This window comes from Centrocercus urophasianus, unplaced genomic scaffold (genome assembly GCF_019232065.1).
Source record: "Centrocercus urophasianus isolate 14NV4802_14NV808 unplaced genomic scaffold, USGS_Curo_1.0 seq_73, whole genome shotgun sequence".
In the NCBI taxonomy this organism is placed as follows: Eukaryota; Metazoa; Chordata; class Aves; order Galliformes; family Phasianidae; genus Centrocercus; species Centrocercus urophasianus.
Window position 1 is genome coordinate 11,215,598 of NW_024885344.1, and position 21,790 is coordinate 11,237,387.

Here is a 21,790-nt window from a genome sequence, read left to right on the forward strand (position 1 = left end):
TCATTTCTAAATTGTACTCTCACAGATAATCCAGAGTCACAGACATTTTGCATGTGTTTCATTTCATACACACTCCTTTGTGCAGATTCCAACTTCTTTCACAGCAGAGAAGAAATTAGGATTAGGTCTTGCTGCCTTTAAGGTCTTTCTACCTGTGCAACACATTCTTTTCAGGGAACCCATTTGGTAACTAATGGAACAAGAACACAACTTGCTCTCTATGAGCTACTTTGGAGAAGTCTAGCAGTTTGGTAGGCACAAATCTCTTGGGATTACTCACTTGTGTATAAAACAAGTAGTTCCTCACTTTTTGTTTGTTTGTTTACAAATTTGCCCAAGGAATGTGAGCAATGCTATTATCCCTCCCCAAAAGCCATATATATATGGGAAGTGGGGGTAACTATATAAACAGAACTATGCTAATTGAAATGTATGCCCCTATTTACACTGAAGAACCTTTCCCTCACAGCTGAGGCAGGTGAGCTATGCCTACATACCTACATCTATAGCCCACCCAGACAAGTGTATACTCATTTGTGCATTACAGGTCAGACTCTCTGCAGCCATAAAGGAAATATCTCCTCAGCAACAACTTGTGGTTCCTAAACTGTGGCAAACTTGCACTTAAGCAGGAGATGCTGATGAAAATATAGAGAAAATTTCTTTCAGCCACTTATTCTAATCTCATTAATGTCTCTTCTGCCAAGCGTAAGAACATTTTAAAGTCACAGAAATACAACTGATCCCAACAATTCTATATATATAGTCCACTGTAGAATAAAAAGAAAACACCACAAAGTAGGGACTATCCATTTTATTTTCTTTAGAAATGGATCCATGAAACCACTGTGCTCCAGAAAAAAAGAAAAAAAAAAAAACCCACACTTAAAAAAAAACCCCAACTTAATAGAACTTTTACATCAGGTAGCCTCCCCCTTAACAAAGCTGCACGTTGCTTACAGTAACGCAGATTGGATCTGGAGTAATAGAAACATGAATCCAGTGCCACCCCAAAGCTATGCTGATAGCAAGTACATTCACAAACAAAACCCTCCCCCCTAGTTCATCAAAACACCTGCAGAGTTCTACAGCTAGCTAAAAATATTTCTGTTAAAATAGAAAAAGATTTCTCTACAAAATTTTGGGGGATAGTCATGACATTTCTTCTAAATCTCTCTGCAGACAACTAAGTGAGGTGACATAACAGTTTACCTAAGACTTTCAGTTCCAAAATTTCACCGATTTTCACTTTCCTAAAAAAAAGTCCAACATTGCCACCATGTGGTCAGAAACGGGCATCGTTCATCGTGGAAGTCGCACGTGATATTGGAGGAAACGCACCCAGTCAATGAATAACCATGCTGTAAGTCAAAAACGAAACTGAACTCTGAGAACGGTGACTTTATGCAGGAAAACCAATTCTAAGTATGGGCCAGTCTACGAAAAATATTTTGCAATTAAGTCTTCAGCATTGTGACACTCCTCTCCCTGAAGGTACAATCCATTTCCACCCACTTGCTAACAAGCAAATTCTGTGTGTATGCAAAGCACCCAAGACCATTCATTTCTTTAAATGTAACATTAGTTGAAAATTTGGAAGCCTTTTTTTCCTGGGATTCAGGAAGTAAAATTTCGTTGTTTTTTTTTTTTTTTTTAAACCAACAAAACATCTTTCACATGGATTTCTTCATTGCTGCCTTTCTCACACTGAAGAGATACGCTTCATAAATAATGTTTAAGAAATTGTCGTCGTTCTGAAAAACAAAACAACTGTTACTACAAAGGAGACATTCTTGAGTACACAGATAAGGTTCTTTTTTCATTTCACAGACAAAATACTTTTCAACCTTGCTCTGTCTTAAGAAGCACACAACAGAACGGCTATTTCCTGTACAAACATATATTCTATGGCTTGAACGTAATATATAACTGGATGGGAAGCACAACTCTATAAATAGTAATGGATAGACAGAAAGTAAACTTTCTATCTGATTTATCATGACTACACTGCTCTTGCATGATACTGCAAAGAATACAGCTCAGAGCAACCTGATCTAACTAACCCGATCTGATGCCCCTGTTCATTGCAAGGGAGTTGGAATAGATGATCTTTAAGGGTCCCTACCAACACTGAGGATTCCATGATATAATCCTCTGATTTCTTCTCTTTGCCCCCATTTACCTAACAGTTTCCTTAAGTTTCTTCCATTAGTTCACTGATTATTGTAAGTGTCTCTGAAGGAACAGTGGAACACTTTGGGTTTTGCTCCTATGCTAAATCCTACCTGGACAAACACTTCCATCTTGTTTATCACAGAACACCTTGGGCTTGAAGTAACTTCAAGTTCATCCAATTCCAACCCCATCCCAGAGGGAGGGCTGCCACACATCCAACCTGACTGCCTGCAGGGATGGGGCACCCACATCTTCTCTGGGCAGCGTGGGCCAGGGCCTCACTGCTCTCTGAGTAACAAACTACTTTCTAACATCTCACATAAAATTCTTTTCTCTTAGTTTAAATCCATAAGCCCTTGTCCTATCATCATTAGACTGTTTAATTATTTTAGACTTAATGCTCCTACCACAAACTGCTTCTTTGGCTCTGCTACGTGTTTAACTTTCCTCTTTAGAAGACCAGTTTTTTCAAGAACTGGCAAACTCACATTAAGAAAAAGTGTCTTAAGTAGCTTACGTAAACATATGAAGATAATTAAAATCAGGGCAGTCCTTGAGGAAAACCAGGAGAAACTGAGATTGTAGTGTTATATAACTGAAAATGCTAGCTAAGAAACTAGCGATCAGCATCATGTTATTAAGCAGTAAATAATTTCCAGGTAACACAGTTAATCCTAGCTGTCATCAAGAACAGCGGGACTGAAAATGCATTTTACAAATATAATCTCAGAGCACAGAATCTAGTTTTCTTTCACAAGTAGTCTCCTTTTCAATTTTGTACACAGTTTTCCTATTATCCAGATATTCTATGTACATAAGACAAAATATTACAATACTTTTATTTTTAAATCCAACATAAAAATAAAGAAAAAAATGAGAAGAACATCTAATGTCTAAAAGATGCTATTTTATTTCTAGGTCTATAATTTAAACTTCATTTTATGTGAGTCACTTCAGCATTCCAATAAAGACATATCGTATTGCCAAGCCTTACAGGCATAGTTTGGCCTACAAATTAGACACTTCAACCCGTGCCTCCATTCATTATGTACTATAGCCAGTTCTTTAATTCTACAGTCTCAACCTCCACTCTTCAGGTATTAAGTTCAGAGCAAGTTACTGAAAAAAAAATCATAATCATTCATATAATCGCAGACCAGGAAACAATAATGTCCTATATGCTGTTAATGCTTTCTCAGATTTAAGCTCGAATAATTCTAGCAAGAGGAATTTTAGCATTTCAAGTAGAGAAGTACATAGAACAGATTAAACTAGCATGTTGTTACTTATAAACATAAATATGTTAACCTGTATTTTAAAGTTGCTCACATTTCCCATCTGAGTTGTTCTTGCTGCTAGCATGCCTCTTTGAAGTATTTGCCTGCTAAGATAACCAACCTTTACTTTGCTAAAAATTCAACAGGTATCTTTCCAGCTCTCAGGACAGCCTTTTGAAGCTTTCAGTCATCTTTATTCTTTTCCTTCAACTGTATCACCTCTTCCTAATCTCAAACTACATTGACTAATCACAGTGCATTTAAGCTAGCAGTATGCAAGAAGAGGCTATTACCTCCCTGGTCTATGGAATAGTGCTCAATTAACACAGCAATAAAAAGCACGATTCCAGCACATACTTAATTACCCCTTAGTCTCTAAACAGATGAATACAACTCTTTAGATGACCAGGTGCTTAAGTGACCAGGTGCTTATATTAAAATGGGAATAAAGGTTTAAATTGAAGTAGAACTCTTGGCACTTTACCTGGATCAGGTGTAGAAGTGTTTCCTGCAGCTGCATCTTTGTCACTGAGCTGCTGGTCATCACAGGTGGCTCTGGGGTTTGCAGTGGTAGGAGAAGGTTAGCAGAGCTGGCAGCAGGTTCTTGGTTTGATGCTGCTAACAGCCCACTTTCATTGGCTTTTGGTGCAGCAGGTGTGGGCTGAGTGAACACCATTGGGGACATCAATAAGGTAGGAGTCACAGTGGCAGGAATGCGCTGAGGTGAGATTACCTGTCCACATAAAAATTATCAATTAAATAACCTATTTAATTAATAATATATGATTTGAGATGATTAAAGCTGCAGACTGATTAGCAACAGGTACAGAAACTGTGGGAGACTGGTATAGTCACATGAACCTCCAAGTTCAGGACTCTTATATGATTCAATTCCAGATTAAAAGGACCTCCATCCAAACTGTGAATGCAGTCATGAGTTCCAATACAATACAGTCTACCTGTCAGGCAAGTGATCGGAGTACAAAAGCATGTTATGACAGAAATTAGACTATTGCTGAATAATGAGCATTTTCAGAGAATGCAGCTGTGAAGTTTTCCATAAGGTCAGTAAGCCCTGAAGTTTGATAATATTCTTTCTTACTTGCAAATACCAATAATAAAGCTCAGTCTTTGTATCTAATACTAGAAAATACTTGCCAATTATCACTTTTGATATATGTACATATATATGTGTACACATACACATATATATGTGCATACAAACTCCTCTATATTCTCTTTTTAAGCTAGGAGAAGTGAAATGAAATGGAGATTAAATGATTTATGTAAAGACCTGCAGTGAACTAGTGGCACTGTAAGAAACAGAACTGATTCCCAACCAATACTCAGCTCATCAAAATGGCCCTCAAAGAGAAGGAAAATCCAGACACTGAAGTTCCACAAGTTGTCATATCCATGCCAACATGCAAATATGGGTGTCAAAGAATTTTTACATTTCAAATTTGCGATACATCTCAGAACTGAAAAACCTGCAGGATTAGTCAGCACTAGCAGATATAATATATGGCATAACAAAGTTTATTCACTAAGTTTGTAGATATTGAAACTTTCTGCTGGTAATTCTAGTAATAAATCCTTATCAGCTGTCTCCTCAGCATTCAAGCATCTAATCTTTTTTTTCAAGGAACAGAATGCACAAAGAAATTAGTTTGAGCCCTCCATGCTTGGAGCTGGAACATGATTTATTGCTATTCTATGAAGGTGAAAGGCTACAGCATCACTCCGCTCTGTGTCCTGAGTTACATTTCAATTTTGAAGAGAAATTAAGACTAAGAAAATAGATCTGACGTTGATCTCCTAGGTGTGCAAGACAATGCACATGAACATTAAAAAGCATTCTTTCTTTCACTGGTTCTCTTAGCCCTAGCCACAATTGCTCTACACAAGACATTTCTGAGCAATATTAGGCACCAGTACAAAAAGAATAGAATAATGAAGACTGAGATTTCATGCTCGCTGGTGCTAAATTGAAGGAAGCAGAAAGACTAGGGGCCAGGACACACCAACACACATTAGAAAGCATGCAATATGCGTCTCAGGCAAAAATCTCCCAGTACACTTTCTAGGTAAACATTGTTCCTCTGTTTCTCAAATACAGAATATTAGTTAAAAATTCAACTCTCTACCTGCTACCTTTTTTTCTCCCCTGTGAGATAACAAAGTAAATAATCAAGTCTGTCTTACAAGCTCCTGAATGAATTAACAGTATTTCTAGCTTAATGCAGGTTTGCTTCAGGAAGTAAAGTGGCACAGACGTTTGTGCACCTACGCTTAAAAACCAATGCTCATTTTAGAGGAAAACCATCAGAAGTCCAGGGGGACATACCGATGTAGATTCAGACCTTCAGCATGTGCACACACATCTCCTGCAGATGTGCCTGTAGAAGATTGGCTGCCTCCGGACACTCATGACAGCATCTCTGACCTATTCATCCATGCAGCTTGAGTAACTTCTCTTTAGTTTATCCCAATTAAAACTGGTGGGGTACCTGAAATCAGATGATTTTTCCTAATGTGATTTAAAGAATGCATATGCTCTGCAGGGTAGGAGCCTCCAGCAAAGGAGTGGTGGGGAGCAGCTGGAGGAGGTAAATTGTCTCACTAAGACAGGGAAACCTAAGACTGATGATGTCACGGATCTAAATGATGAGTCCTTTGAAATCAAAAGACACTTACTTCTCTTTAGGAGTCTGAGACAAACAAACAAAATTTGACACGAATTATGTAACATAGTTACTACTGTCCAACATACATGCGTTTTGTTTTAACAGACATATAAAAAATTGTTTATTTTGTTCTGGATAGAAACAGGTTTTTGGAAGAGTTTTCCAATCATATGGATGGTATATGGAATAAGCAATGCTGCCATCTACTGGCGACAGAGCTAATATCTACAGCTTACTGCAGTATTTCAAGTACTTGCCTCAGAAGAATACACCTATCTTTTATTCTCAGCCCATACCAAGTGCTTTTGTGTGCAAACATTAAAATGTATTTTCTTTTGCTAAGAGATCATGCTCAAAGCTTCTGCCATTTAAAAAACTTATGTGTAAAAAAAATACGTTTTAAAACATAAGGGCAAATTTTCAGTTTAAATTCAATTCAGATCACCTCCAGCCACCTGATGATTTGCCCATCAGCAAATGTAGGGCACTGAACTGGCATCACTAGTGTGATTCCTACAGAGCAAAGCTTTTGCCAAGAGCACTGGAAACACTCTGTACAGACATACAACCTTCAAACCAGTCTTTTAGCCTTGAGTAATTTTGTACAAGGTGTAACAGCCTTTCCAAAACACTACAGATCCCCTTCTTTCTCACAGAATCTAACAAGAGCAGCTTGTGCATCCAGCCTCCCCTGAATTAGCTCCAGCTTTTTCAGGTCAACACTTACATCTCTGAGTCACTAATAACAGAGTGGGAATCTACTGTCAGTTGTGCAGCAATAAAGTAAGAACAATGAAAAAATGTGCAAGATAGTCACTGCAGCACGTACTATTCCTCTTCTGAAGCACAAACGCTCACTAAGATATGTTTGATGTTGTGTATGGCTGCTAGCAGCTAGACATTACAGCTGGCAAATTCACATAACACCACGCACTAAGAAACACATGGCGTTCCTGTAATGGGAGACTGGGACCAGGCCCTGCTTCCTCTTTCTGCGTGTGCAAAATTCCACTTGCATCAAGCACTCCTGTGGAACATCAGCACCCGGGGGATGCCATGGGCTGTCTGTAGGGGCACTATTTAGAGCTGAGAACACTTCGTCCAGGAATGGCTCCAGAATTTTAAAAACAATTGCTGTTACAATACAGCCAATTATAATGCTAATCGTAACATTGTTTTGTCTCTTGGGTATCATCCAGAAAATTTTAATTGATGCATAACTATCGAATCTGAGATTACATTTCATGACAAGTTTAACATATCTATTGCATTCTTCCTCAGCATGCTTATAATCTCATGCTGAAACTGCAGTTATGGTAATAGGTATCTTTGATGCAGGCATCACACCACTAGCTACTATGTACAGTACACACATTCAGAACATGTAACACAGTAGGTTTATGACATTTTTGATGGAAAATGCTCTACGAAATCAAGTGAGTGGTATACAACATAAGTGGACTTCTGAAGAAAAGATCAACTTGTGTCAAGGTTATTGTAAGCATTCTCCAAATCACAATTCTGATTAACATAAACACTTCAGCATGCATGAATCTATAATTGGCATAACTCATGCCTAATACTAAGCACATGTTTAAAAGCCCATTGCAGATTAATGCATTCTCATTGCATCCAAAGCACGTGTTACTCACTGTCTGCATAAGGAATACTTCTCAGAGTAGGGCTAGCATCAGACGAATGCTTCCAAGCATTATTCCTTAGCTTTTCATGTTTAGTTTTATTTTTTATTCTTTTGTAACTGGTCTTTTCCTCTCCACGTGGGAGAGCGCAGTTCTTACACCATATGGAGATGCAGAAGCCAATTTAAAATTGGACTTGTAATGTGTCAATTGTGGAAAAGACTATTGCTTTAATTTTCTCAGCACTGCTGATAGATCTGGGATGTTCCTGTAATGTGATTTTTCCAAACAACAAAGACACTGTCCAGATACCCTTCTATTCCTGTCAAGCGTTTTAGCATTCACTTTTTTTGTGTGCTGGATTACAGTAAAAGATGCAATACCAAAAGATAAGTAATTACAGAGAACAAACCTTTTGCCATATTTGTCAGCAGAATCTACTTTGATCAATTTTGCATGAGCATGTGCAGATATATTGATGCCAACTCAATTTCACTCAAATGTCTGTCTGCAGGCGTGGCAGTGCTTAAAAGCTTTTGTCTATGGTATGGATGCGATTATAAAAACATTAACATTGGTTTTAGAAGTTGTTTTGAATTGTTATCTTCAAGAATCTCTTCATATGGCAAATTCATGGTAATCTACGGGAATAAAGACTTGTTCCTTAATTCCTATCCTTTTTTTCCTTTTTTTTTTTTTTGTGGGGGGGGGGGGCGCTGGGGAAGGCGGAATCTGCTGCATGTCAGAGAGGCCATTCCTTCCACACTGCAGATATTTAGGGTCCCAAACAATTATTAGTCATACTTTCATCATTTTTAGTCTGTTCATTAAGTCTGATTATTATTATTTTTATTCTATTTATACAAAAATGTGTCAAAAACTGATCTAATGCTGTTTCGATAGCAGCTGTAGCGCTGTCAGCATAGCCACTCCTAGGCAACTTCAATCTTTTTGGACTGCTCACAGCCATGCAAAGTAGGATTTAGAGTCTCTTCAGGTTTTTTTTTTGTGTGTGTGTGAGTGTTTCTGTTTTTGTTCCTCCCTTTTAAAGCAAACTTGCAGCAATAATTCTAGTGGATGTGACTTCCAGTAAAAATTGTCCCTTCTCTCAAGCTATTGCTTTGTTTATACTAAAGCTGTAAAATTATTGTAACTGCATTATTAGTGAGATCCTCAGCTCCCTTTTCATACTGAAACTAATACTGACATCAGTTTTTTTCTCAAATATACACAAAGTCATTAGCCTCATCAGCATCAATACGGATTTTTCATTTGAAAACACATCAAGATTTTTTCCCCACTCTCTACTGCACATACTAGCTTATTATGCATAGCCTGGTACTTGCCTCATTTCAGTTTTATCTTCCAAGTAAGAATGTCTTAAGTCTCCATTCTATACGCGCATTTCCCAGTGAATTGGACAATTTCTTTCATTTGTAGCAGGCAAGTTCCATTCCCAGCAAAAACAGTAAATCACTGTGACTCTAAATCCTCTTTCTATTCATTAGCATTTCACTGGAAAGTCAGATTGCCATCTGTAAGCAACTGATCCTGAAAAATTTCAGTGACTAATCCACCAAACGCTCCTTCACACAGATTCAAAATCATGCTAGTTTAATTGAAAGAATTAAAATAATGGTGGCTATTCGTTCTATCAAATTCATCTTCCTCTGACCTCTCTCATGAAATTAGAAATCATGATCTGTCAGTGTTTATAACAGATGGAGCCCACGTGGCCCTTAATTGTTAAATGGCTATTTCAGGCTCCTCAGGTGAAAAATAGCTTTCTAGCAATAAGGAGGATATTTGGAGCAATAGTGTTTCATTCAGCTATTTAAGAAGTTGCAGTAGATAAGCAGCAGAAAAAATAATGATTTATAATTTGGGCAAGTAACTAGTAGACTCCAACACAATATAAGGCTTATGGATTCTGTATCTCCTATAAAGGAAGTAAAAGGGACTTTAATGCTCATCCTCAAGCAAAGCACACATGAAGACATTCAAACGTGGAAGTTCCTACAAAGACACTGTTAGCAGTGAGCAGTTGTCTAGGATTAGACACTTAATAATCACATTTGAGGTTCTCCTAAAGGACAGAAAAATGTATCAAGTAGAGACACGTCATCTCTTGACGTCTCCTGAATTTTCTGGCCCCAATATCAGGGGCACAGTCAAAAGAACTCAGTATTTTGGAGATTTGCTTTTTTTTTTTTTTTTTTTTTTTTTTTCCCCCCTCTTTTTAAGACTTTCATGCACAGGGCAAATTTTCAAAACAATATTTATTGAATAAAAAACCAAAACTGCTGTACAGTTTGGAGTAATGGTTATGGTCCAAGACAATGAATTCAGCAATGTAAAAATAATTTGAAAGCCTGTTGTTAGAAAGCAAGCATCCTGTCAGCATCTTTAGCACTTTTAGCAACTGGCACAAAAAGGAACACTTACCTGCACAGAAAAAGTTATGACTAATTTTGTGAGGAAGAAATACTATTATACTCAAAACATTACAAAGAACGGCCACTGAAACCTACATGCCATTTCTAAACATGTCTGAAAAACAAAGAAAAGCTACATAAATACTACCCCTTGTCATTACTGATGTACAAGAGACATCTCCTTTGGTATTTACAATATCACTGCTTAGTAAATTAGAACTTCCTTATGCTGTTGATAAATTGTCACCTGCAAAATGAGTCACGTGTGCAAGACAGCAACACATAAGGCAGAAAGAAGAATATACTGGCCAAAAAGAAACAGAGAATGGGCCTTAAAAACTTAGAAAACTGCTTCTGAAATTGTTTATTTACCTGAAAGAGAGAGCTCTGCTTTTCCGTACCCGGTGCCTTTTCTATCCAGGAATCCAGTGGTTTCAAGGTGTTGGTGTTCTGAGTAACAACAGGAAACTTAGCTGCCAAGGTTGGTCTGCTGGATACATGCAACTGTTCTTGTTGCACGATCTGGAGCTTCTTCAATAACTCCTGAGGTGATATCACCCCAGAATTGGCTGTCTGATTGCCAGAGAGAGAAACTGGCTGTCTAGGAAGTTTGGACTGTTCTTTACCAAGCGTCTGAGACTCTAAAGTCTGACCTGGCAGGGAACCATTGAAATATACCAAAGGTGGCTGGGTCACATTATTCATCTGTGCTGCTGGTGCTCCAACAGCAGCAGGAGTCCTGCTGAACACAGAAGCCGTTGAGTTCACAGATCCTGTTGCACTGGGATCCATTTTAGTCATCGACCCTGACTGACTCTGCAATTTCTGTAACAAGCTCTGAGTACCAGCAGCATCCTGAACTACGTGAGATGTTGCAATGCCACGAGAAGTCACAGGCTGGAAGAGTCCTGTGAAGGTCTCACCCACAGGGTGGATATTGCCATTTTCACAGAGTCGGTTCTCAGGAAACTCAGCAAGCGGGTGAAGGTCTGTCCCACGCACCATCAGCTTTTGAATAGCAGGGCAAAGCTGTTTCTCTGCACAGGGAGAATGCCTGCTAGGTTCTTCATAGGACAGAGAACGTACCACACCCTGCCTAACAGGAAGGTTCTCTTGATGCTGTTTATTAAGTGGTTCTGTGACATCTGTTTTCTCTTGTTTTCCAAACAGGGCTGTCAAAGACAAGTGTTGTGGTTCAGGATCCGCATTCTGCGAAGGGACAAAGAAAAAAATTGTAGTTATGCCATGCATGATAAATAACATTAAGTGGTGACAACGTTTAGCCAGCAGTGTTCAAGAAAAAGCCAAGAGAACTGCTATGCTCTTTTCTCCCTAGAGAATTTCTAATAGTTCAGTCACATCAGAAGGGCAAGAAAACAGTTGTCAAGCTGCTAATGTGGGAGAAAACCAGTGCATCTGAAAGACAGCAGTGCTTTCACTTTAAATACCATAAAAGAGCACCTACCCTTCCAGCCATCCATACAACATTAATAAAGAACAAAAACCTCCCCCTGTGCAGAGCAAGGTCACTTCTGGTACATCTCCTTGTCACAGTTGACTGAATTCAGCTTTTGCAATATGGTATAGTTTGAAGATGCTTTTGTAAAAGCAAAAGACTTTTAGATTACCTGAAATTCCCTTGAAGACAACAAACACAAAAAATGTGGTTCAGCAATTAACTACACCAGCTTGGGATCAAAGCAGCATCTCAACATTGAAGAACAAGGTGGTTTTTAATTTTTTTATTTATTTTTAACTGCTGCATCTGGATGCTACGTCCCAGTACTCAGATTGGTGGGATGAAAGCAGATTTTTTAATATATAGATTAGTTTTGCATTTAAAACATAATCCTTACTGTGGTTTTACCACAAATTCTTGCACTGATCTTCTGATCTAATTAAGTACTCTTGGTTGGCTACTTGGTTATAACACTAGTCAGAACACACACAAAACACTTTACCTTGCTTTGCTGAGATATTCGTTGATGTTGATTTTCACTAGGCTTCACTGGAATTGGTTTGATTAGGTTGGGGTTGCTACAGATTGCAGAGGAACTAGTTATTTGTTTTGGCTCAGAACAGGTCTTACACTGAAACAGAAAATCAGTATTTTTTAGTAACTGTTATTGTACTTTTCGTCTTAGTTCTCTACCACAGTAAAATCCAGACCTAGCTGGGTATTCAGTTAGCAAAAATGACAGCCCTAGCACCATGAGGTGCTACGCTGTTGAAAGAACTACAACCTGATTTTCTAAAATCAAAAGACATATGTAAAAATAAACACTTAACTCCAAGGTTTTTTTGAGCACAAGGTTTCCCCTTAGCTTGAAACTCAGTTCTCATCTTTGGCTTGTCCTGCACTTAACACAAAATCAATCTGACACGTTTTTCCTGTATCGGGAGTCAGCAAGACCTTTAATAGTCTCAAGTAGTTTAGATACAGGGATTTATGTACACACAGAGTATTTAAAATGCTTTTTGCTAAATGCTGAAATTTTAAAATCAAATTCTATTATATAAACATTCCACAATGTGGGAACTCGTATACTCACACAGAAAAATAATTAAAGATTTAATCAAGTTGTAGATTAGCATGTTTACCTATTATATATGACGGAATTAATAACTGTATTTATAAACGAGCAGGCAGAGACAGACGACTAAAAGTAGTCAGAGACACAGAGAGGCCATCGTTTAATTCAGAAAATGTGCAGAAAACACTGCATGAAAGAGAAAGAAAATATGGAATAGGAAAAAGTGAGTAACACAGTTCTATTTACACTGTATCCAAAACAAGAATCTAGTCAACAAAATTAAAAAGTACTGGATGTACAAGGAATGCTATTGTCAGTGTAATAGAAAATAGTACTTCAGAAGTCACTGTCTCTAGATATGACTGAAACCAAGAAACTGTGAAGATTTATATATATATATATATACATATATATATATTTTTTTTAAAGGTACCTACAATTTAGGACTAGAAGAAAACAAGTACTCCTATCTTCAAGGAAGGGCAAGAAGGAGTATTTGCAGAACTTCAGGCCAGTTTGCCTCACCTCAGTCTCTGGGATGGTGATGGAAGAAATCTTCCTGGAAGCCACTTCTAAACATGTTAAGGAAAATAGCACGAGCAGAAGTAGCCAGAATGGATTTACTTGATCAACCTAATAGCCTTCTTCAGGGAGATGAGTGACTCAGTGGGTAATGGCAGAGCAGTGCATATTGCTTAGCTTGATTTTAGCAAAGCCTTTGACACTTAACATCCTCAAAGACAAACTGATGCAAAAATGATGCAAACTGAAGATAAAAATGCAGGCTAGGTAAGCAGACAGTTAGGAATGAAAACTGTCTGGTATACTGGACTCAAAATATTGCTGGTATCAAGTCCCACTGGTGACCAGCTGCTAGTACTATTCCCCAGGGCTTGATATTTGGGTCAGTACTGTGTAACATAAGTAATAACCTAACTGATGGAACAGAGCAGGCAAGTAGAGGATGTAAAATGAGACTGTGTGGTCAGTAGACCCGGTGGTTGTAGTGCCATTCAGAGGTACATCATGAAGTTTAACAGAAGAAAACTGAAGATGAATAACCCTATGCACCAATACTGGGCTGGGACCAAATGACCAGAAAGTAGTTTTGCAAAATTGATCCAGGGCTCCTGGTAGACATAATCATAGAATGGCTTGGGGTGAAAGAGATCCCAAGGATTATGAAGTTCCAGCTCCCTTGCTACAGGCAGGGTTGCCAACTGCTAGATCAAGCACCAGATCAGATTGCCCAGTGCCCCAGCCAACCTGGCCTTAAACACTTGGAGGGATGGGGGATCCACAGCCTCTCCGGGCAAACTGTTCCAGCATCTCGCTCTCTCTGTAAAAAATCTTTCCCATCATCTAATCTAAATCTCCCCTCCTTCAGTTTAAAACCATTCCCCCATGTCCTTTCACTATTAGATTGTGTAAGATTTCATTTCCCTCCTGTTTATAAACTCCCTCTAAATATTGAAAGGCCATAATGAGGTCTCCCTGCAGCCTTCTCTTTTCCAGGCTGAACAAGCCCAGTTCCTTCAGCCTATCCTCATAAGAGAGGTGCTCCAGCTCTTCGATCACCTTTGTGGCCCCCCTCTGGACCTTCTCCAAAAGCTCCACATCTTTCCTATGCTGGGAGCCCCAGAGTTGGATGCAGTACTCCAGCTGGGGCTTCACGAGAGCAGAACAGAGAAGGACAATCACCTCCATCACCCTGCTGGCCATCACTCTTCTGATAGAACCCAGGATACCACTAGCCTTCCAGGCTGTAAATGCACACTGCTAGCTCACATCAAGTTCAAAAGTCAATAGGTAAAATATGAATTACACAAAATTATGTTTAAATGAAGTAAAAAACTTTACTATAAGGCTGTTCAAATACCAAACGGACTGCCTGAAGTGCATGGAAATATTCAAACCCTGAATTAACATGCCTCTAGGCAACATGCTTAAAGCAAATGAGGCTGGACAGAACTTGGAGATACCACTCAATAAGCAATAAGCACAGGAACTCCAAGGGAGGTTGGTCTGCAATGCTCAAAGAAATTATTTTCATAGATTCTTTTCAGCTGACACATTGTTATCCTTGCATTTGAGGAATCGTTTTTAAGCACACGAAGACACATGACTGAATTATTCTTAAATCACTTTGTAACTTCACCTTCTCAGTCAATTTCTGACCAGTGACTTTTGTTGTCACTTGTTCACTTAATGACAATTAAATATCCTACCTACTAATTAGCAGATTAAAACATTTTGATAGTTCAAGTAACTGATTCCTGTAGCCACTAATTTGACCTACACTAAAACAGGTGGATATCATTCCCTTTTTATTTTTTTTTTGTTTGGACATATCCTAACCCGTTATGATGTTATACAGAACAAACACACACTTCAGTAAGATTAAATATCTCTTCTCTCCCAGACTGCTCTTTCTACAGTATGCTGCCTTTTCTTCAACATGCCTCCTCACTGCTATTTTTCAGCACAGGTTTTTAGGGGAAAACACATAAGCATCTACATAAACTTCTTCAACACGACGTATGACATAGTCTTGTATATTTCATAATGAGTTCTGCAGACTTTCAATAAATGCAGTAGGCCCTTATTTCTCCAGGGTATTTTAATAAGCTGAATTCTTCGGAAATAGTGAGTACCTTAGATAGCACTGCCATAGCCTACATAGCATCAAAACTAAGTGCTTACAAATGAGAAGTAGGAGTGCTCTTGCCAGTGTAAGAGCATTTTTTTAGATGCTATTCATCAGCAAAATGAAAACATAAACTATAGCAGCATATACAGAGGTCTACTGTGGATGACTTTTACTTTTGACTTGGTATAGTTTTCATGATTTGATAACACGGCTAGCAGGCTGGTATCCAATACAGGAGTACATACTGACGAAGAAAAGCCTTGTGCTGATTTCTACTACTGAAGCTCAGAATATAAGGTCACTTTCGCACACTGACAGCACGGCCTAGCTGATGAGTAAATTAGGAACACCATCCTGACACTTAAGCCCCTGTTTGGTGGATAGGTAAAAAGATACAATCTCCCATCATCATCAAACAGCAAAAAGCAGCTTTCATAGAAATGTCAACATACTCTTTAGCGTTAGAACCAGCAGAGTAATGATGTGCTACAGTACTTCGTGATTACTACATCTTGCTTCAGAGGTCAGTCCTGTAATCATGTGTCTTGTTCAAAGCTATGCCCCTACAAGAAATGTGAACGCAATTCAAAAGTTCTAAGATCAAGCTGAAGACCAAGCAGCATTAGAAAAAAAGGAAAACACTGATCAAAAAGAATAAAGATATTCACTGAGGGTGTCTTAGGCAGGTTTGTCTTAAACGTCTCTGACTACACGAAACAACTGCTCTCTGTGAAAAGATTTCATAGTCTGCCTGTGCAATATGAGGCTCAAGCTGAACAGGACATTGCCAGAAGAAATCAGGGAATGGTCAAGCACGGTACCATAAGCAGTGCAGCTGTCCAGAAGCAAACGCCATGTCACATCATCATCTCATGGTCTGTAGCTGAAATCTGACTGAGAAACAAGCTGCAAAGACCTCTCAAGTACAAAAACAAGATGCAAGAAGGCTTGATATCAGAAAAAAACTCTCAGCCAGGATTTGATGGGATTTAGTAGAGCTATGTAGGTCAGCTACACAGAAAGCAACAGAGAACTTTGAAGCTTCACAAACTTAAATGTGGAGAATCCCTGGAAATGTCTAGCTGACGTAAAGCAACCACAAGAAGATATTAGTGAGCAGACACACGAAAATGCGCAAGGTGCTCTGCAGAAAAGAAAAGCTGGAGGACAAGAACAGTCTTTAAAGAGAGAAGCAGCAACAAGGATATTCAGACAGAGCCCTCCTTAAGCAAGACATTCACACCCCACTCAGACCATTCAAGATTAGAAGCATACAGTTTGCATCATCCAGCCTGAGTATAGCACTATGTCCCTAGGAAGGACAGGCCTTCTGGGGAGGTGATGAGCTACTATCAAGTCTTTCATACTGCTAACAAACCACAAACTATTAGGACAACTGAAAACTCTATTTCTGTTCAAACAGGGCAGTATCACTGGAGTATTTTGATCAAAGACAGTGAAGAAGCAATCAACAGAAATAAATACCAAGAAGCCTCTGCTCACTACCAGACAAGATGTTCTTATCAAACATTTGTGTCCTCAGTAATGAAGAGCGAAGCTCCAGTTATTCTGGTCACATCAACCAGACAAAGCTTGTGCACCTCATCTGACATCTAACAGATCAAAGGACAGTGAATTAAATGGGTGAATGCAATCAAGGAACAGGGTAGCACAGAGCTAAAAATCACTACAGTACAAGGCAAGGCACAATGGTTAAGGAGCAACACGTTTTGGTGTACTTTTTCTGTATCCTAGCAGCTCTTCAACTGTTTATCTTCCTAGCTATCATGATTAGGCCTCCTAAAAATACTTCTCATCAGATTTTAAAAATAAAATCCTAGGATTTAAAAATTAAGTAGAATTCCTTAGATGCTTGGAAAAAAATGATATTCTTATCTTGAGACTCACAACAATTTAAAGCACCTTATTTTCTGAAATCAAATGGAATTCAGAAAGAACAGCATAATTCATAACTCATCTCAGCATGTTAGCATTGTAAACTTTAAGACATACGTCAACAGGGAAGTAAATGTCATGAGGAGCTGCAAAGGACAATTGCTATGGAGCATATTGACATAAAATACAACAATAGCTGTCATTGCCTTTATCTTTCATGCCCTTCCTAATTCTGTGTTACCAACCAAGCAAGAAAAAGCACACAGTTCATAAGAAGTCAGATAATAGTACTCAAAATGTCCCAGGTGGAAAAGTTTTCATGTTATTTCCCTATCAGCAGAAAGATTAAAGATGAAGTAAGATGCAAATCTGGTAAAGATCTTAGCTGCAGAAAAAAATTAAATAAAATCAAGAAACTATAAAACACAGATCTAGAATTTCCTTTCCTTGATCTTGATTTGCTGTGTGTTCATGTAGAAGTGAAAGGTAACTTTTAAAACATGTACTACATCCTTCTCATAGTATCCAATGACAATCTAATATTTTTCAGGCTTTCCATTTTTAAGGCATTTAGTAAAATTATATTATGAAACATTTAAGTAATCAAATCCCTTTTATTCCAAGACTAGATGCCAATCCAGTTTAAAAATAATAAAAGATACCAGGAGCTGGAAGCGTTTGTTGACTATTAATACATTAAATCCTTATTACAGACAAAAGAGATCCCAGTTTCAAAGTAAACTATACCAACATAAAAAAGACACAGACATTACCATAACTCAAATGGTTATTATTTGAGGACAATATGTCATATTTCAGAAAGTGAACTTTTTTTTTTGTTATGCTTATGTTTAAAACATACATATTTTTAGACTCTGAGCACTTACGTAATGACCTTTATTACTGCATGGCAATACACATGAAATACTTGAAATAGCAGGCTCTGAAACAATTTGCAGCATATATATGAATAGTTAAAATTATTAAATCTTTATTCCCTAAAGTAAGACATTTTTGATTATCCAATAACAGAGAACATTATTAGTCCATTAGTTACTTTGTGGTTTAGAAGCCTCAGAAGACCAATGCAGCATATGGGATCACACTAGATTTCAACCTTTTCATTTACTTCCAGTAGCGTCGAAGATAGACAACAACTGCAGCTAAAGGCAGTAAGTTCAACGTTGAAGGCTTTCCCTAAGGTAAATCATTTGTGCAAATCACAGAATCTATTAGCAGTTTTGAATATTTCACCCTAAAAAGGGGACACAAATTTCAGGTACTGAAAGCACAAGGTCTTGCTCTTACACCCTAGCATTCATCAAATAATCAAATCTCATTCATGTTCTCCTTTCAGGAGTTACTGACAGAATTCAGTTCTTTCCAATCTTTAGAAAACTCTGACAAAACATACATACTTCCACAAAACAACAGAGCATTCTGTCAAAAAAAATCAGTTTAACTTCAAGTAAAATTAGTTTACAGAATAAAAAGTTTTAAAATGTAAAGTTTGAGCAAATTAGCAATGCAGTATCACCAAAAAACAAAAGCTGAGATCTTAGAGATAGCAAATCTCACCTTAGTGTACTCATCTTTGGCCTTGGTAAGCATCCGTAAGATATCCACTTCTTTGTTATTAGCAGAATTCGTGACCATAGGGGACACTCCTGTTCCTGTGGCCTGCTGTGCTTTCAATTGCTCTTGCTGAGTTAGGCTGAAAACAGGAGGTGAGAGGAGAATACACAAGACAAAAACAGGTAAAATATAAGAAGTTTCACTACAACTACTTTACAAGAATTTAAAAAAAGTATTTTAATTCCCCCACCTCCCAAACTACATAACAATACAGTTAAAAATCTCTATTTAGATATCTATAATAAAGCATAATTTGACCAGGTGCAAGAAACATTTTCTTCAATCTTGAATAGACTAGGTCATACCCTAAAATTTCCATAACTCAGTCACAATTTCCATACCCAGAAGGAGCAGGGAACATATAACGTTATTCAGTTCTCCTGGTGATAAAGGATGGCAAACACAAGCAAATCAGTCATTAACTACCAGCAAATGACCAATTTCCTGCCCCAGCTGTTTTATTATTATTGTAGAATGCTGAGAATTAAAACACACAGCCAATTGGCTGAATGACAGGTATTTTTTTTTTTTTAATCTATGTGCAACACCACTATTATAAACCACTACACGTGGTTTACAATAGCATGAATTCTCTGCAAACTAGTTTTTATTGTGGTAAATTACCAGTTTGAGAGTACCTAATCACCACCAACTGAAGCTTGAGCTAGTTAACTAAAATTAGCTGTCAAAAAAATGGGTTTCCTAGGGTTCACTGCTTATTTCTGGAAATTCATCCCCATCAATTATTCCTTGGGTCATAACCAAGTCAGTTTAGAGCTGCAGAACGTAGAGCAAAAGCAAAAAAACCCAAACAAAACCCCACCACTGTTACAGTCAGTGTTTAACAATGTTTTGTCACTGCAAAATGTAAAGCAGCAGGCAGTTCTTTAAAAAGAGATATAGGGGAAACATGACTAACTTCCCATCCAGTATTTTGGAACAAGTCCAATCTGAAACACAGTGGCAGAAGAATCAACGCACTTTGCTGTGGATTGAGATGTGCAACGATGAGCACATCCTTGCAACAAGATGAGTCCTTGTTTGGACTTGAATCGTAGGACATGAAAATGGGCACTTGATACTTTGGCAATCAGAATTGATGTCACTTCTTCAGCATGCTTCCGGCTACAGAAACACGTTTGCTAACCAGGCTGTTAAGATTGGTATAGATGACATGAAAAGGAAAGATTCACAGCTCTGACTATGCTTTCACACTGCACCCTGTTAGTATCTAATGATGTTGGCTTGACTCTATCAGTTTCTCATGGCTTTTCTGTGATGACAAGGACTGACCTCTAAATCATTCCTCTTCCTCTCCCTTACATGAACTGTGACACAATGGTAAGCCCAACCCTCTATACCACAGACAACTAGTATCTAAAGTGTCCCTTTCCTACATATACTCCACATTATGCCTCTAAAAAAAAAAAAAAAAAAAAAAAGAAAAAGCAGATTATATACGTTGATAAAATCTGTAGGATTTCAGCTCCTTCCTCTTCCAAGCAAGCATGAAAACCTGTAGAAAGTAGTCTTAAGAAAGGAATCATTGCAAACAAGGCAGTCATTAGATCAAGCAGAGGGAAAAACAGAATGAGAACCGTCAATCCTGGACAAATAGAAAAAGCAGTGACAGTGACTAAAATAGCCACTATGTTGTTAGTTAAAAAGCTATCCATTATGTTGTAAGCTTAATACAGTTTTGTACATAATTCTGATCTCCCATTTCATTGCAGTATTAAGGCTGTGTAACATAAAATATTTTTAATATGTATAGAAGAGTTATGAATTCAAAGCTAATTAAAGCCTTTCTTTATAATCCTAAACCAGAGTGGATTCTTTACATACTGGTAAGAAAGAAAGAAAGAAAGAAGAAATCAACCATGATGTAGAAAAAGGATAAAAACAACAAACTGTATTATTGCAGCATTCCTTCATGATATTCCATACTTACACTGATATAAGAAGGAAAGCTACCCAAACTGAGAAACGCATTAACGCCTCCCAACGAATACAACTGTATAAAACAGATCTCTGAATTATCAAGAAACAATTCAGATGAAATTTTACACTTTGATGTAGCTAGAAACCTGCATTGCAAATTATGGAAAAAGTCCTGCAATTATTTCTGAATATATAAAATGCAGGTGTGAGACAATTTTACTTGCAACAAATTCTATACGAGCAGGTTTTAAGTAGAAAGATACAGCCATCCTAGTAATATAATGTGCATGTATGTACAGAAATACATACATAAAAAAAAGCACAAAGTCTTGTTTACCCGTCACTTACTTTTTCATGAGCTCTGCAATTCTTTGGCATTCTTCCTTATCATAAAACCAAATCCCATATATGGACACTGCAAATGCACATCAAACACAAACTATGAGCATCTTCTCAAACAGCATTTCTACCTGATAGCAGTTCTGCCTGCTAGATACCTAAACATACAGGCTTGTGACCTGTAAGTTTTAGTTTTTATTTCTTTATTTCCCCTTCTATAAAAATGACACCTCAAATTCTCCAGCAAAATCAAAAAGGATTGAAAGGTGTACCTCAGAATGTACATTACAAGTTCTTGAACCCTGGCTGCAGGCAAAGGTACCTCTGATCCTTTTCTTCAAAACACTAAAACAGAGGCTTGTCATTTTTCCCCTTAATGACTTGTCCTCATTGAATTTCCCAGTTGTGATATCATAACGATTAGATCCCAGGGGCTAAGTACTGCAGGAAGTGATGCACAGACATATATGCAAGACGTGTTCAGTTTTCAGCAATCATGGGGCTTATCTCATATACCGCCAAAGTTGTTATGGTAGTATGAACACATCTCTACTTCCTCGTGGATTTCCTGTAATTCTATC

General features: G+C 37.9%; 1 protein-coding gene across 2 annotated transcripts in view; it reads right to left on the bottom strand.

Annotated features, from left to right (window-relative positions):
* Window positions 1-952: 952 nt before the first annotated feature.
* Window positions 953-21,790, bottom strand: part of DCP1B (decapping mRNA 1B) — a 41,836-nt gene continuing 20,998 nt past the window's right edge. For both annotated transcript variants that reach the window (XM_042837685.1, XM_042837686.1), the window contains 6 exons: window positions 21,219-21,285; window positions 18,873-19,008; window positions 12,176-12,304; window positions 10,587-11,423; window positions 3,937-4,185; window positions 953-1,754 (listed from right to left, as the gene is read on the bottom strand). In XM_042837685.1, the coding sequence (XP_042693619.1) occupies window positions 1,674-1,754; window positions 3,937-4,185; window positions 10,587-11,423; window positions 12,176-12,304; window positions 18,873-19,008; window positions 21,219-21,285 (1,499 nt within the window). In that variant the 3' untranslated portion in view covers window positions 953-1,673. The remainder of the gene's footprint in view (window positions 1,755-3,936; window positions 4,186-10,586; window positions 11,424-12,175; window positions 12,305-18,872; window positions 19,009-21,218; window positions 21,286-21,790) is intronic.